Here is a 23,149-nt window from a genome sequence, read left to right as displayed (position 1 = left end):
TTCTGGCTGAATTCCCATCTGGGGCATGGAAGCTCGCCATGTATACTTACTTGTGCAGCTTTTAAGTTCCGTGAGAGAGAGAGCCCATGGCGGGGCACTCTCCGATATTCAAATGGGTGCCGGTGGCCTAACGTAGATGGTGCAAACTTCTTGTCCTGAAGTTTTATTAGTTCTCCACGTAAACCAAGTTATTCAGCCTCTTTTCTCCACTAAATTTTCCTACTACACTATTTCTTCCTAATCTAATTTTATATTTCTAAATAAATAAGCTTTTCTCACCTATGCCATTCACCCTTCGAATTTCCTTGGATCCACCGGGGCTAGACTCCGGCACCTGGGATTCTCCAGGCAAGAACACTGGAGTGGGTTGCCATTTCCTTCTCCAGTGCATGAAAGGAAACCTGAAAGTGAGGTTGCTCAGTCATGTCTGACTCTTAGCAACCCCATGGACTGCAGCTTACCAGGCTCCTCTGTCCATGGGATTTTCCAGGCAAGAGTTCTGGAGTAGGGTGCCATTGCCTTCTCCGGTTCTTTGGATGAAGGTCCCCCAATTCATGACATCACCTAACCTTACAACCTCTTTAAAGGCCCTGTCTCCAATGCAGTCACATTGGGAATTAAGTGTTCAACATCTAAATTTTGAGGGAGGGACACCATTCTGTCCAGGACAGTACTTTTGACTTTAATCTGAGAATATCTGTGTAGTTTCCTTGGGAAGATCTAGAGGGAACCATGTTCCCCTGGGCTGAGATTTATACTGTTTTCACTTCACTTATTCTGATCCCATCAGGTTTTTTATTCCCTTCTGTCAGATGGTGACTGCAGCCATGAAATTAAAAGACGCTTACTCCTTGGAAGAAAAGTTATGACCAATCTAGATAGTATATTCAAAAGCAGAGACATTACTTTGCCGACTAAGGTCCTTCTAGTCAAGGCTATGGTTTTTCCTGTGGTCATGTATGGATGTGAGAGTTGGACTGTGAAGAAGGCTGAGCGCCAAAGAATTGATGCTTTTGAACTGTGGTGTTGGAGAAGACTCTTGAGAGTCCCTTGGACTGCAAGGAGATCCAACCAGTCCATTCTGAAGGAGATCAGCCCTGGGATTTCTTTGGAAGGAATGATGCTAAAACTGAAGCTCCAGTACTTTGACCACCTCATGCGAAGAGTTGACTCATTGGAAAAGACTCTGATGCTGGGAGGGATTGGGGGCAGGAGGAGAAGGGGACGACAGAGGATGAGATGGCTGGATGGCATCACGGACTCGATGGATGTGAGTTTGAGTGAACTCCAGGGGATGGTGATGGACAGGGAGGCCTGGCGTGCTGCGATTCATGGGGTTGCAAAGTGTCAGACATGACTGAGCGACTGAACTGAACTGGAATACTCCAAACATTTCTGGTCCAAAGATGGGAATTTTCTAAAATGTGTGAAAAGTACAGTTATTATCTCTTTCTACATGTGTGTGTAGGTGTGCATGAGTGTGTGTGGATAAGATCAAAGTGAGTGGTCTGATGAACATGTGAGCAAGGGCTGGCTTTTGTATATAACACACCATTTCCCTGACGGAGCCTCAACTCTCCCTGCTCTATCAAAGACCGTGGCGAGATGGCGACATAACTCATAAGAAAGAAAAGGTTAAGTGGCCCCAAATGAGGCCATTAAGAAGATTCAGGCAAAGCTGGACCTAAGGATAAAGCAAGACAGTGAAGGAAACAGCTTGGATGAAGTTCCAAACACTAGGGGTTCTGTTCTGACGTGGGTGCTCAGTACACAGACTCAGAGAAGACCTTCAGCTTCTCTTGTTCTTCATCTCTGATGCAGGAATAATAATAGTATCTGTCCTGTCTGCCCAACAGGAAATACAGCTATCACCATCAAGCCTGCAGGGCTCTATCAACTAAGTACCAAGTTAAGTTCTGTTTGTTGAACACTTAAAGCTTTAAACTACTAACATACGCATTAGAGTGTTAGTATCACTAAGATTGTTTGCAGCTTTACTTTTTGACCTTGAGCTGTGAGTAGAGAATTGCACACCAGTAAGCATGTGGCTCGTATAAGGAAATATACTCCATTTCAGTTACCTTCCAAACATTCACTTAATGTGGTTTCCAACACATTGTGTGTGGTATTTAGAAGGCACTCAGGAAAACCACACTGCATTCTTTAATCCAAAAAATTTGTAAAATACAGACGAACATACATCTAGGTCACGTGAGGCCTACATAAATACTCAGTAAGGTCTATTCAATTATAAATTCTGGAAAGAATATAAAAATAGTGAAAGATGTGACTTTGGTATACCCTATCAGAGTTCATAGTCTAATTGTAGAGAGAGTTAATTTATTATAACATTAAAAAGAAAATAAAGTTATGAGGGAAGGGAAAAAAGAGACAGCAGCCTGCTGCATTTTGCCTCTGTTAATTTATGTCATGCAAATGTCATTCTTGCCATTAAAACTCATATACACTCAGTCCAAACACTATTCATGTGCAGACTGAAGAGTCAATTAATGCTTGCAGTTTCTCTCTACAACTTTGGTGATGGCCCCAAAAAGACTCATAAATAGGCCTGTGATGGACATTGAGAATGCCCTCCTTATGTATCTAATTCTTCATCTTGGTAACAACAAGCGAAAAGATCCATAAATGCAGCTTTAATTAACAGCAAGGTTGTGATGCTTAGAAAAAGACCATGGGTTCTTTGAATCTGTTGGCCTTCTCATAAAGAATTTTGTTTTTCCCAGAGGGTCAACATTAATTAATGTCCTTACAATCTATTTAGCAGCCCATTGTCTCAGTGATGCCTAAACAAGTTGAGTGAGCTGTAGTGGTGTCGCCTGGGTGATATAATCAGGCCGCTTTGAAAAGAGCACTCAGTAAAAATAAACTGTCTCTCACAGTGATTAACAGGGAAGATAATAAAGTATTCTGTCCACATGATTACTTTTCCTTATCTGTGAATAACATGACGTACACCATATTGCATAAAGAACCATACGGAAGACTTTTCATGTGGTCTTTAATGAACTCACACTAGCTATAAAAGTTAAATAAAGATAATCATTAATATTCTTTAAATGTTACATTAAAAATGATCAATAGATTGCTCATGTTTGTCTTTTGGGACAATGCATGGAAGTTTTCTCATGTCCATTGATTATACTTCTTTTTCTTTAAACTACTATATTGTATTATATTTCCTAAAGGAAATCAGTCCTGAATATTCATTGGAAGGACTTATGCTGAAACCAAAACTCCAATACTTTAGCCACCTGATGCAAAGAACTGACTCCTTGGAAAAGACCCTGATGCTGGGAAAGATTGAAGGCAGGAGGAAAAGGGGATGACAGAGGATAAGATGGTTGAATGGCATCACTGACTTGATGGACATGAATTTGAGCAAGCTCTGGGAGTCGATGATGGACAGGGAAGCCTGGCATGCTGCAGTCCATGGAGTTGCAAAGAGTTGAACACAACTGAGCAACTGAACTGAACTGATTATATTATATTGTATTATATATTATTATATGTTAACTAGTGTCTGACTCTTTGCAACGCAATGAACTGTAGTCTATCAGGCTCCTCCATCCATGGGATTTTCCAGGAAAGAGTACTGGAATGGGTTGCCATTTCCTTCTCCAGGGAATCTTCCCAACTCAGGGATTGAACCCAGGTCTCCTGCATTGTAGGCAGACACTTTACCGTCTGAGCCACCAGGGAAGTCCCCTCTGGATCTTAGTAGCAAATAAATATCGGTTTATTTCTCTTAATTTCTCAAGGAAGAGAAACTAATATTTATCCTCAGAGACTATCAGAAAAGGCTAAAAGAAAAAAGTTCCATCTAAATGCATATTGACTGTTGTGATGTTTGTTATACTGAAAATGTTAGGAAATAATTTAAGAATTTACCATTAGATAATTTTATAAATCATGATATATCCACAAGTAGAATACTATGATATAATTACAATTATGTTACTAAATGTACTGCATAAGATAAACTTGTTCACACTATGGTTTGTTTTTTTTTAAATTATTGGATCAAGTAGAAACTTTATTTTTATTGGCCAATGTGTACATTAAGAAAGAATGGCAGGATACACAGATACGAAGCTTAAAAGTATAAGTACTCTACTGGAATGACTAGAGTTTTCTTTTTTCTGCTTATTTAAAATGTTTTAGAAAAAAATGTATTTTCAGTAATGTAAAATTCAAGAAAAGAATTCTTGAAGAAAAAATTTTAAATACTAAGGGTGAAATGCAATAGTTCAGGTTTTTTTAAGGAGTAAAACTTAAAAATATCCACCACATTTTCCACAAACACATTTAATTGTGCTGCTATCATGTATGCTAGCGTTTCTTTCGAGGTGTCATTCTTGGTTTCAATTATTCTTTTTGTTTTTGGATTTCTTTCTCCTCTCCTCTGCTCCAACTCTATCACCCATCTACATAATTCATGTTAATAAACAGATGTATATCCTTTCTCATCTTCTTTTCACATTGTTATTCTATAAATATTTACATTTGGAGTTAAATGCATGCACAGATAAGAGGGTGTCAGTCATTGTTGTTTAGAAATATTAGATCACATCATATAATCATTTTGCATGTTATCTCACTCCTTTAAGAATATCTTTTGGAAATCCTTACAAGCCAACTGTATGGCACTACACTCTTTTCAGTGGCCGCGTGATATTGTGCACTGTGGACTGAATCAATTACCTTGGCTATTCCTCTAGATTCTCGACAAGGGGCCATTTTGGCCCCTTGGTGGTAGTTGTCAATTTCTAAAGATATTTTGAGCTTTCACCACTGGAGAGAGGAGTGGTGCTGATATTAGCTGGGTAGAGGCCAGGGATACTGCCAAACATCACAGAGTGTACAGGGAAGCTCCACAGCAATTAATTAGATTGCCAAAACACTCACCAGGCATACTCTGACCTCAGCGTGTTTGGCACTGGCTATTCCTCAGGCTAGTACACCCTTTCCTTAGGTCCCTACCTGTATCACTCTCTCTCACTTCTGTCAAGTCATTTTTCAAATGGCATTTTCTCAGTGCAGCCTATTTTGACCAGCATATTTAAATTACAACCCTCCCCCAATCCATCCACTAGCCTTCGGGAACCTACTTCCTCTATTCTTTCTTTCTCTAACTGACCATATGACTTTTTTACTTATATGTTTATTTATCACTGTTTCCCCCTTCTAGAATGCAAAGTCCACTGTGGTGATGATTTTTGTCTGTTTCCTCCTCTTAATGTTTCCCCAGGTCCTAGAATGGTGCTTGGCATTTAATAAATGGATAAATAAATGAACAAGTGAATGATTAAATGATTGTATGAATGATGCATACTCATGTTGAAAGTGAAAGTCACTCAGTTGTATTTGACTCTTTGTGATCCCATGGACTGTAGTCCGCCAGGCTCCTCAATCCATGGAATTCTCCAGGCAAGAACACTGGAGTGAGTAGCCATTCCGTTCTCCAGAGGATCTTCCCGACCTAAGGATGGAACACTGGTCTCTTGCATTGCATGAAGAATTTTTACCATGTGAACCACCAGGGAAGCCCCATGTTTATGTTACTTCCCATTTTTTCAACCTCAAACAATGTTGAAGTAAATATCCTTACATACATATGCTTACATATTGGTCTTTATATTTCTATATGGACAGAATGCTTCCCAAAATGGAAAACTTCCCACAACCATGAATGAGTGTCTTTCCCCTCTTTCCCCAGTTCCATCACTCAGCCATCTGTGAGTGGCTTCTGAAAAATCCCTTCCCATCTTATTAATTTGCATTTTTCTGATGAGTTGCAAACTTGAGCATCATTTAATATATTTGCTGATTATTTGAATTTGTTCATCTGTGAATTGGTTATGCAAATCTTCCCTGGTTGGTAAAACTGCCATTTCTAAGAAGTCTATAAGAGTTACCTACCTATCTACTTGCAATATATAAAGAAAAGAATTTTCAAATCTATTATATGCCTGTTGATTTTATTTATGAAATTTTTAGACCATAGTTATAATTTTATATCTTTAAATACGTATAGTTTATTTATTTATTTATTTATTGTACCTTTTGGAAGGTAGATACTTCTTTAAATTGCACATAGCTTACCCTATGTTTTCTTGAAAGAATTTTATTATTTTGATTTGTTATATTATATCATTAATCCATTTAGAATATATGGTTGTATATGAAATATTCAGAAGAAAAACTAGAATGTCATTTAATTTCCTTCCAGGTGGATAACTAGCAATGCCAGCATCACACTAAATAATACATCTTTTTCCCAGTGAATTAACCTTTGTTATACACTAAACTCTTTTAATTATTTACCCAAGTGCCTTAATTCTCTATCCTGTTCCATTACCCTATCAGCTGATATATACTAATCTCATCTGTTTTTTAAGGAAATAAAAACTTGATGAAAGGCAGAGGAAATACAACTTGACAGGTCAAAAGGAATAGAAACATGCAACCTGAAACTGAATTAGGAAACAGCTTTAAACAAAAACGCACATCCAAGCTGTAATTGAAATCATGATATTTTCAATCTGTCTGGAATATATAAATAATAAAAGTAATGTTCTCATTTATTGGACATAAAATGGATGAGCCAATCTTAAATACCCTTTCTATGAAAAATTATTTTAATTCCATGTAATCTTGTTCTTTTTCATTGAGCCTATGCTTCAGTTATTTTGGGGAATGTTGTATTAATTAGAGTTCTCCAGAGAAACATAGCCAATAGGGTATGTGTAAACATAGCAAGGCATTTATTAAAGGAACTGGCTCATGTAATTATGGAGGCTGGCAAGCCCCATATTTGCAGAAAGAAAGCCAACAGGTCAGTGAAAGTCCAAAGGCAATCTGTTGGTGAGTTATCTTTTGCTCAGAGAGGCTGGTCTTTTTTGTTCTATTCGGGTGTTCAACTGATTGGGTGAGGCCCACCCACTATATGGCATGTAATCTGCTCCAAGTTCACCAATTTAAATGTTAACCTCACCCCAAAACACACTCCAAGATGATACATAAAATTAATCATCACAATATTTAAGATGATTTTTTTTATCTCAAAGAAAAGTTAGATTTTATCCCTAAGAATAGTTTTGTCCCTAAGAAAATTTATCACTGAAAAAAGTTATTTTTAATTCCTAAGAAAGTTTGACTCCTAAGAAAAGAAAAGTGTTAAGCATCAGGTAAAATTTCAGGTTAAAAGCAAACAAGAATACAAGTTTACTTCTGCTCTGACTCTATTACTTGTAAAACCATTTCAGATCACCTTACTCTCAAACCACCAGCAGGAAGCAAAACTTGTTCAGGGTTCACTGATGCTCATTCCTTCTATCATCGCTTCACTTCAGAGGGCCTGGAATGAAACTGATGGCCAGCTAGCTATCACTGTGGTAGCATGCCAACTATATTCTTTTGTCTACTTCATGCATTAATCCAAACATCCCCTACTTGTCCCTGCCCCAATTAAGAAATTTTAAAGTCATCTTTATTGTTGCTATTTAGTTGCTAATTTGTGTCTGACTCTTTTTGCAGTCCCATGGATTGTAGCCTACCAGACTCTACTCTCCATGGGATTTCCCAGGCAAGAATACTGGAGTGGGTTGCCATTTCCTTCTCTAGGGGATCTTCAAAACCCAGGGACTGAACCCACGTCTTCAGCATTGGTAGGTGGATTCTTTACCATTGAGCCACCAGAGAAGCCCTGGGCCTTTAGGGTACCATAAATAAAATCTGAGTTTCTTAAAATATGAGTCATGGATTGCTTTGTTGTAGCAATATCAGTTCTAGGTCTGTTAAATAATTCAGGGGATAACCAGAAGGAATTAACTCTTTTCATAAAGGATACTGAGTTCTATCTCCACAAAGACACAAGGAAGGCACTCTGATGTTCACTCAAATAGTCAAAGCAGATTACCACCCAGTGGACCCTTTGGCCTGGCTATCTCTCCTAGATTTACCTGGTGTGTGATCAGGGTCTGGACTCAATGCTTCTGTAGGAATTCTATTGCCAATGGCCCAATCCAAGTCATCTTGAGGCTCTTGAGTAAGATGGCAAGCTGTGGTCCAGTTTCCTGAAGTTGTTTCAAAATTGCAGCTTCCTGCTGTGCCTGTATATTGGCCTAAGAAAACAAAAATATTAATGGCGTGTTCTAGAAATGTATGTCACACTTGATATTATACTTCATTTGTGATGGTTTAAAATTATTATGTGCATATTCTATTTAAAAATTTAAAGAATCATGGCATTTGTATTCATTGGAAATATCAGTTGTACACTGAAGCTTTTTTTATCACAGAATCTAGAAGTGCATGAATACTGTCATTTAGCCGTTAAGGATTTACACGAATTGACTAGTAACATTTTAGATGATAGATAAAACTGTATCTATACATGAAGAATGAATATAACATTATGATAATGCTGATAATTCAGGTCAAATAATTGAATATTTCCAGTTGTCTGGATGATTAATTTAGTACCTCTGTGCACTGTAGTGCTTGAACAGCAAGGACCATTACAGAGGAAAAGTCAATAATTAATGAAAAGTTGCCTTTGGGAGAAGTGGTAAACAGTACAGGATGCAAACCCTCTCTGCTACCATACCCATCATCCACATAAACATTCAGAGCCAATCATTAAATAATGAAAGAAGTTCTCTTCTAAAAGTGTTGATTGATAACTCATTAAAATATTAAGTTGTTCACAATGAGAAAAATTACTAGATAATAACTGATTGTCTACTAGTTAGTCATCTGTGAAAAGTGCCATCATAACACGCTGATATCTGCTTTCATTTTTCTTTAATTTTCTTTTTGCATAGCAGTTATTATTTTTGAGCATTCACTGTAAAAACTGTGTTACAGAGACAGAATGAATTATTGGGTGGTTTAATCAGTATGAATCAACTGAGATTGTCATTGACTTTTTTTTTCTTTTTTGAAAGATGAAATTTGTATTATTTTAACACTTCTTCTCCAGGTGGTTTCTCGTTCCAAACTGTTTCTTAACATAAAACTATTATGAGCATGTATAGACACATCGTCACAGGAAAACATGCTGTTAAAATGGATGCCCAACATTAGGTATTCAAAGCTTTACTATTTTTATAGAAAACTTTCTGAATCTCTGACAGTATTTTCATAAAATATTGGCCTTTTACTTCTCTGGCATGATTGCATCTTATTTCTATAAACTAGAATCATTTTTAATTATGTACATTTCTTCCATTCATTCTCCATGACTTATGATCCATTGATTTTTACATGTTTATTTATGGGCTCTGTATATCCTTTTTATGTTTACATGCCAGGATTATGTGATATAGATAGATATATATCATACTTATGCAATATGGATAAAAGTGAGGAACAGTTTCTCCAAGTGTTTAGCTAACCAACTGCAAACATCCAGAATCTTCCAAGGTTACAGAAAAGACAGCCATTATGTGTTTATTAAAATGAAGTCACATACAGGTTCTACTGTATTTCTGTAACAATAATTATTCTACATCCTTTTTTTATTCTCTGTGATCACCTTTGCCCTAATTCTTGTGCTCTATTTAATATTAAGCTTCATATTTGACTCTCAAGATATCTATCTACCTGATCAGGATTCATTCTGTTACATTTCAGCCTAACTCAAATTATGTCACTTTTGTTTTTCCCTTTTCTAGGGCTAATCTTGCTAATCAATTGTTTATCAAGCACTGCTATTAGCATTCCAAGGCTTCATTTATTTCAAAGCTACACAAAGTTTCCACATCTTTCAAACACACATTCCCTACTAATTCCTTTCTCACCTTGCAGAGGTAGCTAGGGTGCCCCTCATGTTAAAAAAAAAAAAAAAAAAAAAAACTACATAAAATTTAAAAGTCTCATTCTGTATACCTTCATTCATTCTTTCCCATGGCTTTCATACTTTTGTGCAAATGATCTACAAAACCACAGACACAATAAAAATGCAGCTGTTTTTCTACAAATGTTTGTTGAATATTCTACTTGGAATATGCAGTTGTCATCTCAAAGCCAACAATCCTAAAATGAACTCATCATTGATCCCAACAAACGGGTTCTTCTCTGAGATTGATTTATATAATAGCATGAATCTTCTCTTTCTAAAGATTCAAACTTTGAAGTTATCTTTTGATTTTGCATTCTTATTTACGTAACTAATCTACCAACATCTGTATAATCTCCCTTCAAGAATTTGTTTAATTCACCCCTTTTTTGCAGCCCCATAGTCCCTGTTCTAGTTCCATTGGTTTAAGCTGCTGAGTTAAGAAGCCTCTTTCCTTACTGTAACCTTCATTCTATCAACCTTATAAACTCAAACTCCATCAATCATCTTTCAGACTTCCCTTCTGTTATTTCCCTTGCTCCAAATATTCAGGTGTTCACATTATTTGAAAATGCCCTCAAGACTTCTAGTCCTGAGTACAATAACCTTTCTGTTGATGCAATTTCTTTAAGGCTGAAATCTGTCTTGTCTTCAAACTGTCTCTACAAAATTTTTCAGTAAATTATCTCTTGAATAAAATTGACATTTTTTTCAACTTTTATGTTAAACTACTCTTGTTTTTTGCATACTGTCTCTAGCAATTGGTTGCTACTTGTCAGTCCTTCCTTTTCTATCTTGTCCAGGACATCACTGCAGTTTTATTAAGAGGGAAAAACTGAAGTTTTATGAAGAGTGTCTGAAGAGTCAAAAGTGTCTGAAGAGTCAAACAGCTGCTATCATAGCTCCAGCGGTGCCTCACAGTTTATCTAAGCAATCATGATGCAATGTTCAAATTTCCCTTGTCTTCACTGGTTTAAGGCAGTCTTGAGATATATTTCTGACAATGAGACTTAGGAAAAAGACAACTAGGAAAATATTTCTTTATTCTTAAAAACAAGTCAAAAGGAAGAAAATCTATCTGTTCTTTCTCAGGATATCATTGCAAAGATGTGTAAGGGGAGCTGACTTTATAAGACCGTTCATTATCTGAAGAAGGCAGAACTTAAAGAATTATGAAGGGCATACAGTTCTATACTTTTCATGACAGAAGTTACTAAATCAACCAACTCTAAATTGCTTTCGACTTCTTGTCATTTCAGAAAATACGTTTTTCTTATTGTCTGTATCAGAGATGCATTTAGTTTCAGGTACGGAAAGCCCAAATAATAGCGTAAATAGACAAGAATTCATTTATCTCAATTAACAATAGGTCAGGAAGGTGTCAGTATAAGGTTGGCATCCTGTTGTTGTTGTTCAGTCACTAAGTCACATCTGACTCTTTGTGACCCCATGAACAGCAGCACACTAGGCTGTCCTGCCCTTCACTTATCTCCCAGTGTTTGCTTAAACTCATGTCCATTGAATCAGTGATGCTATGTACCCATCTTATCCTCTGCTGCCCCCTTATCCTTTTGCCGTCAGTCTTTCCCAGGATCAAGGCCTTTTCCAATGAGTCAGCTCCTTGCATCAGGTGGCCGAAGTATTGGAGCACTGTGGTTGTAGTTCCAGTGTGCAGTGTGAAGCACACATCTTCCATCCTTCTTTACTGTCATCTTATCTTCATGTTCCTCCACAGTTGCAAGATGATGCTGTACTTCCCAGAGCCACAAATATTCATGGCATTGAAAGCAATGGGAAGAAGAAAGAAGAGAAAAGCTTTTTGCTCACTCTGTCACTTTTTTCTTTTTGAAAGTGATACTTGCCCCCAGTTGCCATGTATATCTCATGGGCCTCTAGTGGCTACAAAGAAGCTGCAGAAGATAGTATCTGTGGCTGGTTATAATGCTGCCCCACGTAAAATTGGAATTCTGTTTTTTAACAAAAACATGGATAAGCAAGTAGCAAAGATTGCTCTGCAGTCTAAACCTGTCAAGTTTCAAATTTCTCTACAAGTGTATTAATTTACCTTCTTTGACCCATTCCATCTAGCAAATAATAATTTTCCTTCAAAGTCCAACCTAGGTCTTATCTTTCTCTTTCCAGATCATGTCCGTTCTCAGGGATAGGGGAGGGGGTGTGGTGGGGGGAGCGGTGTTTTACAACAGTAATTATAATTGTTACTATTTATTTAGCAACTTATTACTTCTTGGTTTTGCATCGTCACCCTAATTGTTATTTACCATTGCAGCCTGGTGTGCTACAGTCCATGGGGTTGCAGAGTTGAACACAGTGACTGAACAATAACCACCACTGAATTACTATAAACATTTCCATGTGATCAGGTATTATTAACTGCATTACATAAGCTATAATGATTCTACACTAATTATTGAATGATAGATGATATGAACAATTTGTAATATTTCTTGATGATTAACATGTATCAATATTTTTGACATGGCTATGGCTTTAGAAAAAATAATTTCCAAATTGTGAACTTTATCATGATTCCTTGAATTGATTCAAAGCATTATGAACACTCTTACACAACTGGCATTTTTCCATTGGTACAATATTCAGCCATATGGTTGCATGGTCAGTACAAACATTAATCAACTCACTTATATTAAACAGACGGTTCCATCATTAATTATTTTTAATTCTCACATCCACGTAGCCACCTTATTTTGCAACACCATAATATATAACATGGGCTTCCCTGGTGGTTCACTCGGTAGAGTCTGCTTGCAAGGTGGGAGAACCAGGTTCTATCCCTGGATCGGGAAGATCCCCTGAAGAAGGGTATGGCAACTCACTCAAGTATTCTTGCCTGGAGAAATTCATGGACAGAGGAGCCTGGTTGGCTACAGTCCTTGGGGTCACAAAGAGTCGGACATGACTGAGTGACTAACACAACAATATATAACATAGGACTATTAAATAATTTCTCCCCATTGTGACATGACTTCTTGGAAAGCTGCATTCAAAAGAATTTTGGAGAATCTGGGTACAGTGGGAAAGACTGTTGATAATGATGCTCATCACTGTAAAAGACAGGAGAGAAAGTAGCTGCCTCATTCTCTGCTTCCCTAGCCTAGAATATGAAGCACTCTTAATACCTGTTTCAAGTAATACCTTCCTTCCATGAAAAAAAAAAGGACATCTTTTCTAATGTAACCGTTTCTTTTAAAAAGAATTTCTCTCCTTTCCTATCAACTATGCATTTTTGCAACAAGAGGTAGAGATGAAAAAGAAAGATTTATCTTTGCTCATAACCTATAGTCAACATTTAGTCATAAGGAATAGCTACATTTATTGTCTGATGAGTATAAAGGACATGTAAATAAGGCATTCACAATGACTGACAAATTTCAAGAGAATATAAAAATAACATTATGAAAGAAGCTAACATTAATCCTCAAAGACTGAACAAATATATCCTTTACATTATTTCATTTAATTCTCAAAGCACTCTGTATGATATTATATCTACTGCATAGATAAGAAAAGTGAGTCTCTAAGAATTTAAATAATTGCCCAAGAAATTATGTTCAAAGTAAAAATGAAGACTCCAGTTTAATAATTTCAAAGGTCAATTCTTTCCTTATTTCTTCAAAGGTCACTTTGAAAATGTTCCATTACCCACAGTAGACTCTCTGCCTGCAGGAATCCAATGCTGATGTCTCTACTACATCCAAAAGATCAGCAATATAAAATATTGAGGGAGTCAATCTGAAGCATCAGTGTTAGTTGATCAGTCATATCCGACTCTTTATGACCCCATGGACTGTAGCCTACCAGGCTCGTCTGTCCAAGGAATTCTCCAGGCAAGAATACTGGAGTGAGTTGTCATACCCTTCTTAAGGGGATCTTCCCAACCTAGGGATTGAACTCCAGTCTCCTGCATTGCAGGCAGATTCTTCACCATGTGAGCCACAGGGAAGACTTTGCAGAATCAAAAAAGTCACCTGAATATCCCTGTGTGCTTCGCAATGTTCCTTTTGGATATGAACAAAATCTATCAAGATGTTTTAAGAAAAGTGACTATTCACTTCTCAATATATTGGTTTTAGCTTAATGAATTCAAATATTTCCCAGTGTTGTTCATCAAAGTCATGAGTAACACTAACAGATATGGGTATATAATGGACTTCAGTTTTTGAAAATCAAAAATGCCTTTGTGTGTTTTACATCAGTACCTCAAATAGCTGTGGGAAAAATAAAAATCATGTAAGGTTCTCTGAGAAGAAAAATAAATGAAAAAAAAAAAAAAGAGCAGAGGCAGCATTCACACCTGAAAAACCAAAGGACTTGAAATTCTTTCTAATGTTTTAAAGTCTATTTTTATAATTCATCTACAGATGTACACATGCATACACATTATTCTTCATATATTCTCCCCAAATAACTGGTGGTAACTTTATTCCTGAAAGTACCTGTTACATTTAAAGAAAATAACCAGGGATCCTTTCATTTACAAACTTTTTAAAAAGCAAATAACTTCATATTTTAATATATTTTCACCTCTAATTGTTTTTTCCACAGTAGAAAGTCAATTTCTGATACCTAATACAATGTCTTATTCATTTTCATATACCCAATATGTGAACCATGAACTTCCAGATGTTCAAGCTAATTTTAGAAAAGGCAGAGGAACCAGAAGTCAAATTACCAACATCCGCTGGATCATTGGGACAGCAGGAGAGTTCCAGAAAAACAACTATTTCTGCTTTATTGACTATGCTAAAGCCCTTGACTTTGGCATCATAGTAAACTGTGGATCACAGTAAACTATGGACAGTTCTGAAAGAGATGGCAATACCAGACCACCTGACCTGCTTCTTGAGAAATCTGTATGCAGGTCAGGAAGCAACAATTAGAACCGAACATGGAACAATAGACTGGTTCCAAATAGGAAAAGGAGTATGTCAAGGCTGTATATTGTCACCCTGCTTATTTAACTTCAATGCAGAGTACATCATGAGAAACGCTGGGCTGGAAGAAGCACAAGCTGGAATCAAGATTGCCGGGAGAAATATCAATAACCTCAGATATGAAGATGATACCACCCTTTTGACAGAAAGTGAAGAAGAACTAAAGAGCCTCTTGATAAAAGTGAAAGAGGAGAGTGAGAAGGTTGGCTTAAAGCTCAACATTAAGAAAATTAAGATCATGGCATCCGGTCCCATGACTTCATAGGAAACAGATGGGGAAACAGTAGAAACAGTGACTAACTTTATTTTTTTGGGCTCCAAAATCACTGCAGATGGTGACTGCAACCATGAAATTAAAAGACAATTGCTCCTTGGAAGAAAAGTTATGACCAACCTAGACAGCATATTAAAAAGCAGAGATATTACTTAGCCAACAAAGTAGCTGTCTAGTCAAGGCTATGGTTGTTCCAGTGGTCATGTATGGATGTGAGAGTTGGACTTTAAAGAAAGCTGAGTGCTGAATAATTGATGCTTTTGAACTGTGGTGTTGGAGAAGACTCTCGAGAGTCCCTTGGACTGCAAGGAGATCCAACCAGTCCATCCTAAAGAAGATCAGTCCTGAGTGTTGATTGGAAGGACTGATGTTGAAGCTGAAACTCCAATACTTTGGCCATCTGAAGTGAAGAACTGACTCATTGGAAAAGACCCTGATGCTGGAAAAGACTGAAAGCAAGAGGAGAAGGGAATGACAGAGGATGAGATGGTTGGATGGCATCACCAACTCAATGGACATGAGTTTGAGTAAAACTCCGGTAGTTGGTGATGGACAGGGAGGCCTGGCATGCTGCAGTCCATGGGGTTACAAAGAGTCGGACATGACTGAAAAACTGAACTGAACTGAAGTGTTTAGAAGGCCATTCCTAGTCCAATTTAGGAATAGGAATAAATGGAAGAGTTTAATTTTTATATAAACATTTTCAATATATGTATATGTTTACATGAGAGAAAGATAATTTACTATCTGTAATAAATTTTCTATATGCATGTAACAGCTGTCCCTCTTGTCACATTGGATTATGTATATCACTATCACCATATTTTTATTATTTTTCCTTTAGAACCTTCTTAAACTTTGGCAAGTTTTTAGTGTTTTTACTGGTGATTTACTCTACTTGTCATGTCTTGTGGGGAAAATGGCAACTTCAGAATGTTTCAGAGCACTGTTTAAGAACTCCATTGAAATAAATTCCTTACAGTCAATGTAAAATATACATATGTGTATATATATATATATTTGATTCATGTAAAGGAAGTTAAAAATAATGCTAGGAACTATTAGTTAATATATTATAAATTTCATTGGAGAAAATATACATTATAGAGGAAACAATATTGTATAAAATTAAGATTATATATTGTAGTATTAGCAGTACAGTTCTAAAAAGTACCAACTATTTACACTTTTTTGAAGTAGATGGGGAAACAGTGGAAACAGTGGCAGACTTTATTTTTTTGGGCTCCAAAATCACTGCAGATGGTGACTGCAGCCATGAAATTAAAAGACGCTTACTCCTTGGAAGAAAAGTTATGACCAACCTAGTTAGCATATTCAAAAGCAGAGACATTACTTTGCCGACAAAGGTCCGTCTAGTCAAGGCTATGGTTTTTCCAGTGGTCATGTATGGATGTGAGAGTTGGGCTATGAAGAAGGCTGAGCGCCAAGGAATTGATGCTTTTGAACTGTGGTGTTGGAGAAGACTCTTGAGAGTCCCTTGGACTGCAAGGAGATCCAACCAGTCCATTCTGAAGGAGATCAGCCGTGGGATTTCTTTGGAAGGAATGATGCTGAAGCTGAAACTCCAGTACTTTGGCCACCTCATGCGAAGAGTTGACTCATTGGAAAAGACTCTGATGCTGGGAGGGATTGAGGGCAGGAGGAGAAGGGGATGACTGAGGATGAGATGGCTGGATGGCATCACTGACTCGATGGACATGAGTCTGAGTGAACTCTGGGAGATGGTGATGGACAGGGAGGCCTGGCATGCTGCGATTCATGGGGTCGCAAAGAGTCAGACACGACTGAGTAACTGAACTGAACTGAACTGAATCTTTAATTTAAAATGAAAAGATGGGGTGAATGTTAACAATAATATGCTAACTAAAATAAGCCAGTCACAAAAGGACAAATCCTGTGATTCCACTTATATGAGGTACCTAGAGTCATCAAATGAACAGAAAAAAATTAGAAGGGTGGTGGTTGGGGGCTGAAAGTTAGGGAGAAGGAAGGGCTATTGCTTAATTCACATAGAATTTTAGTTTTTCAAGATAAAAACGTTCTGATTATAGGTGGTGATGTTGGCTGCACAACAATGCAAATATACTTACTGTCCCTGAACCGTAACATCGAAAGGCAAGAATATTATGTTTCATTGCACATATATTTTACCACAATTAAAAAAAAATAATGGATGCAAAAAGGAGAAATGAACACTGCAGAAGCATTGTCACTGTACCATCTTGAAAACAATACTGAGCTAAAAATAAAACACACTTAACCACGGCTTGAGTATTACTCCTTCCCAGTGCGTGTGTGATGTTTTCCCACTGAGAAGTGGAGTCTACGCTCTTCCTCCTTTCGAATCTAGTCTTTGTTATCTGCATGACCATTAGGAAGAGTCAGGAGGGACATTCTGAAACTTCTAAGGTGAAATCATAAATACACTTGCTATTTTTCCACAGACTCTTAGAATGCTTGCTCTTGGAACATTCACATGTGTGAATGAAAAATGTTGCCTGCCATGTCAGTAAACAAAGGATGTTGTAATATCAGCCACTACCCCCTCCCGCATAGTGAGCCCTGAGGGAACTCAGGGTAGAAACAGCAGGATGCCTGCCATCAAGCCTTCAGCCACTGCAGCCACCACAACAGTGTAGCCTGCGGGGACTCAGGATGGGAAAAACGATGGAAAAATCCATCTAGATAGCTGAGATGGATACCAAAAGAATGATTTCAGTGAGCCCATCTTGCATCTTCCCATACACAGAGAAGCACTAAGTTCCTTAAGATATCTGGTTTTCTTTAATTAACAGCAATCTTTTGATGTCTGGGCTACCTGGTCTTTGTTGCAAAATTTCTATATAATCTGGCTCTTTCTGGACCTCTTGGGAACACTCCCTCAGAGCTGTCTGAGAGGCTGTCTTGTAGGCTTGAGTCCTCCAAGCAGTAGTAGCAGTAGTAGCATTTAGTAGTAATAGTAGTAGTAGTGGTGGTGTTAGTCACCCAGTTGTGTTCAACTCTGTGTGGCCCTATGGACTGTAGCCCGCCAGGCTCCTCTGTCCATGGGATTCTCCAATCAAGAATACCAGAGAGGGTTGCCATTTCCTTCTCCAGGGGATCTTTCTGACCCAGGGATAGAACCCTGGTCTCTCGCAATACAGGCAGATTCTTTACCATCTGAGTCACCAGAGTTCTCCAAAGAAAACACAATTCTCAACTTTCATGTTAAGCATTCATTTTTTTCAGTCAATACATGGTAAAGGCCAACCCCATGAAAGATGTCTGACTAACCTGTGATAGTCCAAGCCATACAAATTGCCCTAGAGGTTGATTCCATGCTGATCCATACAGAGAAGCCAAACAGTACACACGTGCCAAATAAATAAGAGATACCACCATCTTGGAAGTGCTCCTCCAGGTCCAGATGTCCCAGTTCGAGCCATGTGGATCTGAGACAAACTGCCTCACTGATTCCTTCCTAAGTTACAGACCCACAAAACTGCAAACCAAATGAAAGTTGTTTGGACCACTAACTCTTAGGGTACTTTGTTACACAGCAAATGCTAATTGTAACATGCAGCCTGTGTGGCATATGAGTTCTCATCAGTAAGATATATGAAAAAAATTCTTTGGATTTAAGTATGTGCTCATGTTTTAAAATTACATACTTGGCTTTATACATGACTTTAAAAATAATTTGAATTAAAGTTTGAATTTAAAAAAATGTGGCTCATGTATTCTTTTTCTACTGCAATGTAATTAATAAAATTAATCATTAAACTAGTATTTATTCAAGGTGCTCATTTTTTGCCTCATGTATAAAATCAGCCATTGGGTGGAGGGAGGAGTGAAAACAGTAATGAGAATTGATGAAGAAATGTAGACTGCTAGTTCAATTTCTGACAATTTGAATTCTGACTCTGCACACAGTTCTGTACAATGACATAATGGGAAATTTTTGTCACATGATTTGCTATAGATTTGCTGCAGTTTTTAGTATGGGGATAAAAAGGATGGTAGGGCTTCTATTTAAACATCTTCAGAGAGAAGTTGGAAAAATCTTTTGGCTATTCTAAGTCTACTCTAGTGCATGAAAAGGACATTTCTTTTCACTCACCAACGTCAATAAGTTACTCTACTAATAAACTGAAATTCTGTGCTGAACTGGCAGCATTAGAACAGGCAAACACACTTACCACAGTGAGCTTCATCAGACCCATCAGAGCAGTCTGGTTTATAGTCACAGACAAGGTGGGATGCAATACACTTCTTGTTGTGGCACAAAAAATCAGTGGCCTCTGGGCAAATCTCAGAAGTCTCTCCCACTGGAGAAAAACAAAATAACAATCACAAACATCATTTGGTAATAGTTTCATTATACTTCAATGCTCCCTTTAGTTGTTTTATAGATCCCACAGTATTAGATACGTTCAAGATTTGAGTCATTGCCCAAGATAGACTTTAGATGACTCCCCATCTCTCAGTCACATCTGGAACTGTTCAGCAAGTAACAGAAACTGCACTTTGAAAATATATTTTAAGCAATCAAGGGCTGACCACTGTCTATTACATAAACCCAAACTCCCAATCAAGGCATTAAAATCTTTTGATTTTTGGTTCCAGCTTAGTTTTCCAGGTGCAACTCTTCTCTGAAGCACCTGCAGCTAAACTCTATCCTAGGACTGAGAGCTTCACTAAGATGCCACTTGCTCTTTGTTTTACCATGTCCTCATAAATATTTCTTCCTTTGCCTGTACTGATCATTCCCTCTTTTGGTCCTGGTGGTCTGTTCAATCTTAAGACCCAAGGAAACAACTTTTTTCTCTACTCTGGTCTCACCTTCCCTTTGCCATCCGTGCCTCAGGTTGGACACTCCCTATTTCATGCTGCCTAAGAGCACTTTTATTTCTATATTAAATGCTTACCACCTTGTATAAGAGCTGTTTACACATCTGTTTGTCCTTACAGACTCCAGGCTCTTTTGACACAGGATTTTTGGGGCCTAATACAGCACTCAATATACAATTTGTGCTTTATAAATGCTAGTTATCATAATTGAAGGCATAATAGTATCATCTAAAGGTGACTTAGAAAAGCAGATTGATGGACTTCCCTGGTGGTCCAATGATTAAGAATTTGCTGGAAAACGCAAGGGACACGGGTTTGATCCCTGGTCCGGGGAAGATCCCACATAACATGGAACAACTAAGTCTGTGTGCCACAGATACTGAGTTCATACTCTATGGAGCCTGTGCTTGGAAACAAGAGAGGCCAACACAGTGAGAACCTGGCTCTCTGCAACAAGAGAAAGCTCAGGCAGCCACAAAGACCCAGCTCATCCAAAAATAAATGAAAAAAAAATTTTTTTTAAAACAAATCGACAGAATTTTCCAAGCAATTCACATGTTTGCATAAAATTTCAACTGACACAAAGTCTAATGATAATACTTTATAGCTTCAAAATTATATACATTAAAGGTCTAAAACTATTGTTATCAAATTCAACAAATTAAATAAACCTCAACAATTCCTTTGTTACAGAGATTACTATGGGTTTGAACCCGTGTGACTGTGGTGGCAGTAAGTCACCCAAAAATAGGCAGTATTTTCATGAAGGAAAATAGTAAATCTCTGCAGATTTCATAAAAGTGCATTTCTGTAGTCTTTGAGTCATTTCCATAATACAACAGTTAAAACCTGAATAATTTCCAGAAACAATTCACCAGCAAAATGGAGTCTAAATATAAGATTGAAGAGAGGAAATCTAAAAGAACAGCCAATATTTAGATGTGGATATCAGTAAAATGAAGAATTAAAGGTTATATTCTTTGAGTGATTTAGAATCTTTGCCACATAATTTTAATTAACATTAGTGCAAACTTACTATTAACCCAGAGAGGTATGCGGACACTGTTCAGTATGCAAGTCTATGCACTAGAGATTATTTTATTTTTCTATGCCATAGGCTGTGGAGTTATATAATTACTCCACAGAGGAAATGTGTTTTAATTTATAATCTAAATAATTGGTTCTTTAGTTTTAAAAAAATGATCAAGAGAGACTCCATCTCTAAATGAGGCTTATTTCCTTAACAATATAGAATAGAAAAAAAAAAGAGAGAGAAAAATCATAGCATAGTGAATTATAGTATAATTATAGTAAATTTGGCATAGACCAGAGAACCTATGGTATAGTTCAGTCACTAAGTCATGTCTGCCTCTTTGCGACTCCATGGACTGCAGGATGACAGGGTTCCCTGTCCATGACCAGCTCCCGGAGCATACTCAAACTCATGTCCATAGAGTCGGTGATGCCATCCAGCCATCTGATCCCCTGTCATCCCCTTCTCCTCCCATCTTCAGTCTTTCTCAGCATCAGGGTCTTTTCCAATGAGTCAGTTCTTTGAATCAGGTGGCCAAAGTATTGGAGCTTCAGCTTCAGCATGAGTCCTTCCAATGAATATTCAGGACTGATTTCCTTTAGGATTGAATGGTTGGATCTCCTTCCAGTCCAAGAAACTCTCAAGAGTCTTCTCCAACATTGCAGTTCAAAAGCATCAATTCTTCAACACTCAGCTTTCTTTATGGTCCAACTCTCACATCCACATCTGACTGCTGGAAAAACCATAGCCTTGACTAGACAGATCTTTGCTGGCAAAGGAATGTCTCTGCTTTTTAATATGCTGTCTAGGTTGATCTTAGCTTTTCTTCCAAGGAGCAAGCATCTTTTAATTCCATGGCTGCATTCACCATCTGCAGTGATTTTGCAGTCCAGGAAATAAAGTCTCTCACAGTTTCCATTGTTTCCTCATCTATTTGCCATGAAGTGATGGGACCAAATGCCATGATCTTGGCTTTCTGAATGTTGAGTTGTAAGCCAACTTTTTCACTTTCCTCTTTCGCTTTCATCAAGACGCTCTTTAGTTCTTCTTCACTTTCGGCCATAAGGGTGCTGTCATCTGCATATCTGAGGTTATTGATATTTCTCCTGGCAATCTCGATCCCAATTTGTGCTTCATACAACCCAGCATTTCTCATGATGTACTCTTCATATAAGTTAAATAAGCAGGGCGACAATATACAGCCTTAAAATCCTCCTTTCCAGGTTTACAACCAGCCTGTTGTTCCATGTACAGTTCTAACTGTTGCTTCTTGACCTGCATACAGATTTCTCAGGAGGCAGGTGAGGTGGTCTGGTATTCCCAACTCTTTAAGACTTTTCCACAGTTTGTTGTGATTCACACAGTCAAAGGCTTTGGTGTAGTCAATAAAGCAGAAGTACAGGTATTTCTGGAACTCTCTTGCTTTTTTGATGATCCAACGGATGTTTGCAATTTGATAGCTGGTTCCTCTGTCTTTTCTAAATCCAGCTTGAACACCTGGAATTTCATGGTTCATGTACTGTTGAAGTCTGGCTTGGGTAATTTTGAGCATTACTTTGCTAGTGTGTGAGATGAGTGCAATTGTGCGGTAGTTTGAACATTCTTTGGCATTGATTTTCTTTGGAATTGGAATGAAAACTGACCTTTTCCAGTCCTGTTGCCACAGCTGAGTTTTCCAAATTTGCTGGCATATTGAGTGTAGCACTTTCAGAGCATCATCTTTCAGGATTTGAAATAGCTCAACTGGAATTCCATCACCTCCACTGGCTTTGTTCGTAGTGATGCTTCCTAAGGCCTACTTGACTTCGCATTCCAGGATATCTGGCTCTAGGTGAGTGATCATACTCTCGTGGTTATCTGGGTCATGAAGATCTTTTTTGTATAGTTCTTCTGTGTATTCTTGCCACCTCTTCTTAATATCTTCTGCTTCTGTTAGGTCCATTCCATTTCTGTCCTTTATTGTGCCCATCTTTGCATGAAATATTCCCTTGGTATTTCTAATTTTCTTGAAGAGATCTCTCGTCTTTCCGATTCATTTATTTCCCTCTATTTCTTTGCACTGATCACTGAGGAAGGCTTTCTTATCTCTCCTTGCTATTCTTTGGAACTCTGCACTCAAATGGGTATATATTTCCTTTTCTCCTTTGCCTTTAGCT

General features: G+C 37.7%; 1 protein-coding gene across 1 annotated transcript in view; it reads right to left on the bottom strand.

Annotated features, from left to right (window-relative positions):
• Positions 1-23,149, bottom strand: part of MALRD1 (MAM and LDL receptor class A domain containing 1) — a 595,589-nt gene that overhangs the window by 181,527 nt on the left and 390,913 nt on the right. The window contains exons 30-31 of the mRNA XM_069547391.1: positions 19,309-19,437; positions 7,983-8,144 (exon numbers count right to left, since the gene is read on the bottom strand). Coding sequence (XP_069403492.1) covers positions 7,983-8,144; positions 19,309-19,437 — 291 coding nt within the window. The remainder of the gene's footprint in view (positions 1-7,982; positions 8,145-19,308; positions 19,438-23,149) is intronic.

This window comes from Ovis canadensis, chromosome 13 (assembly GCF_042477335.2).
Source record: "Ovis canadensis isolate MfBH-ARS-UI-01 breed Bighorn chromosome 13, ARS-UI_OviCan_v2, whole genome shotgun sequence".
In the NCBI taxonomy this organism is placed as follows: Eukaryota; Metazoa; Chordata; class Mammalia; order Artiodactyla; family Bovidae; genus Ovis; species Ovis canadensis.
The sequence above is the reverse complement of the archived record's forward strand: the minus strand, read 5'-3'. Positions and strand labels throughout refer to the sequence as shown.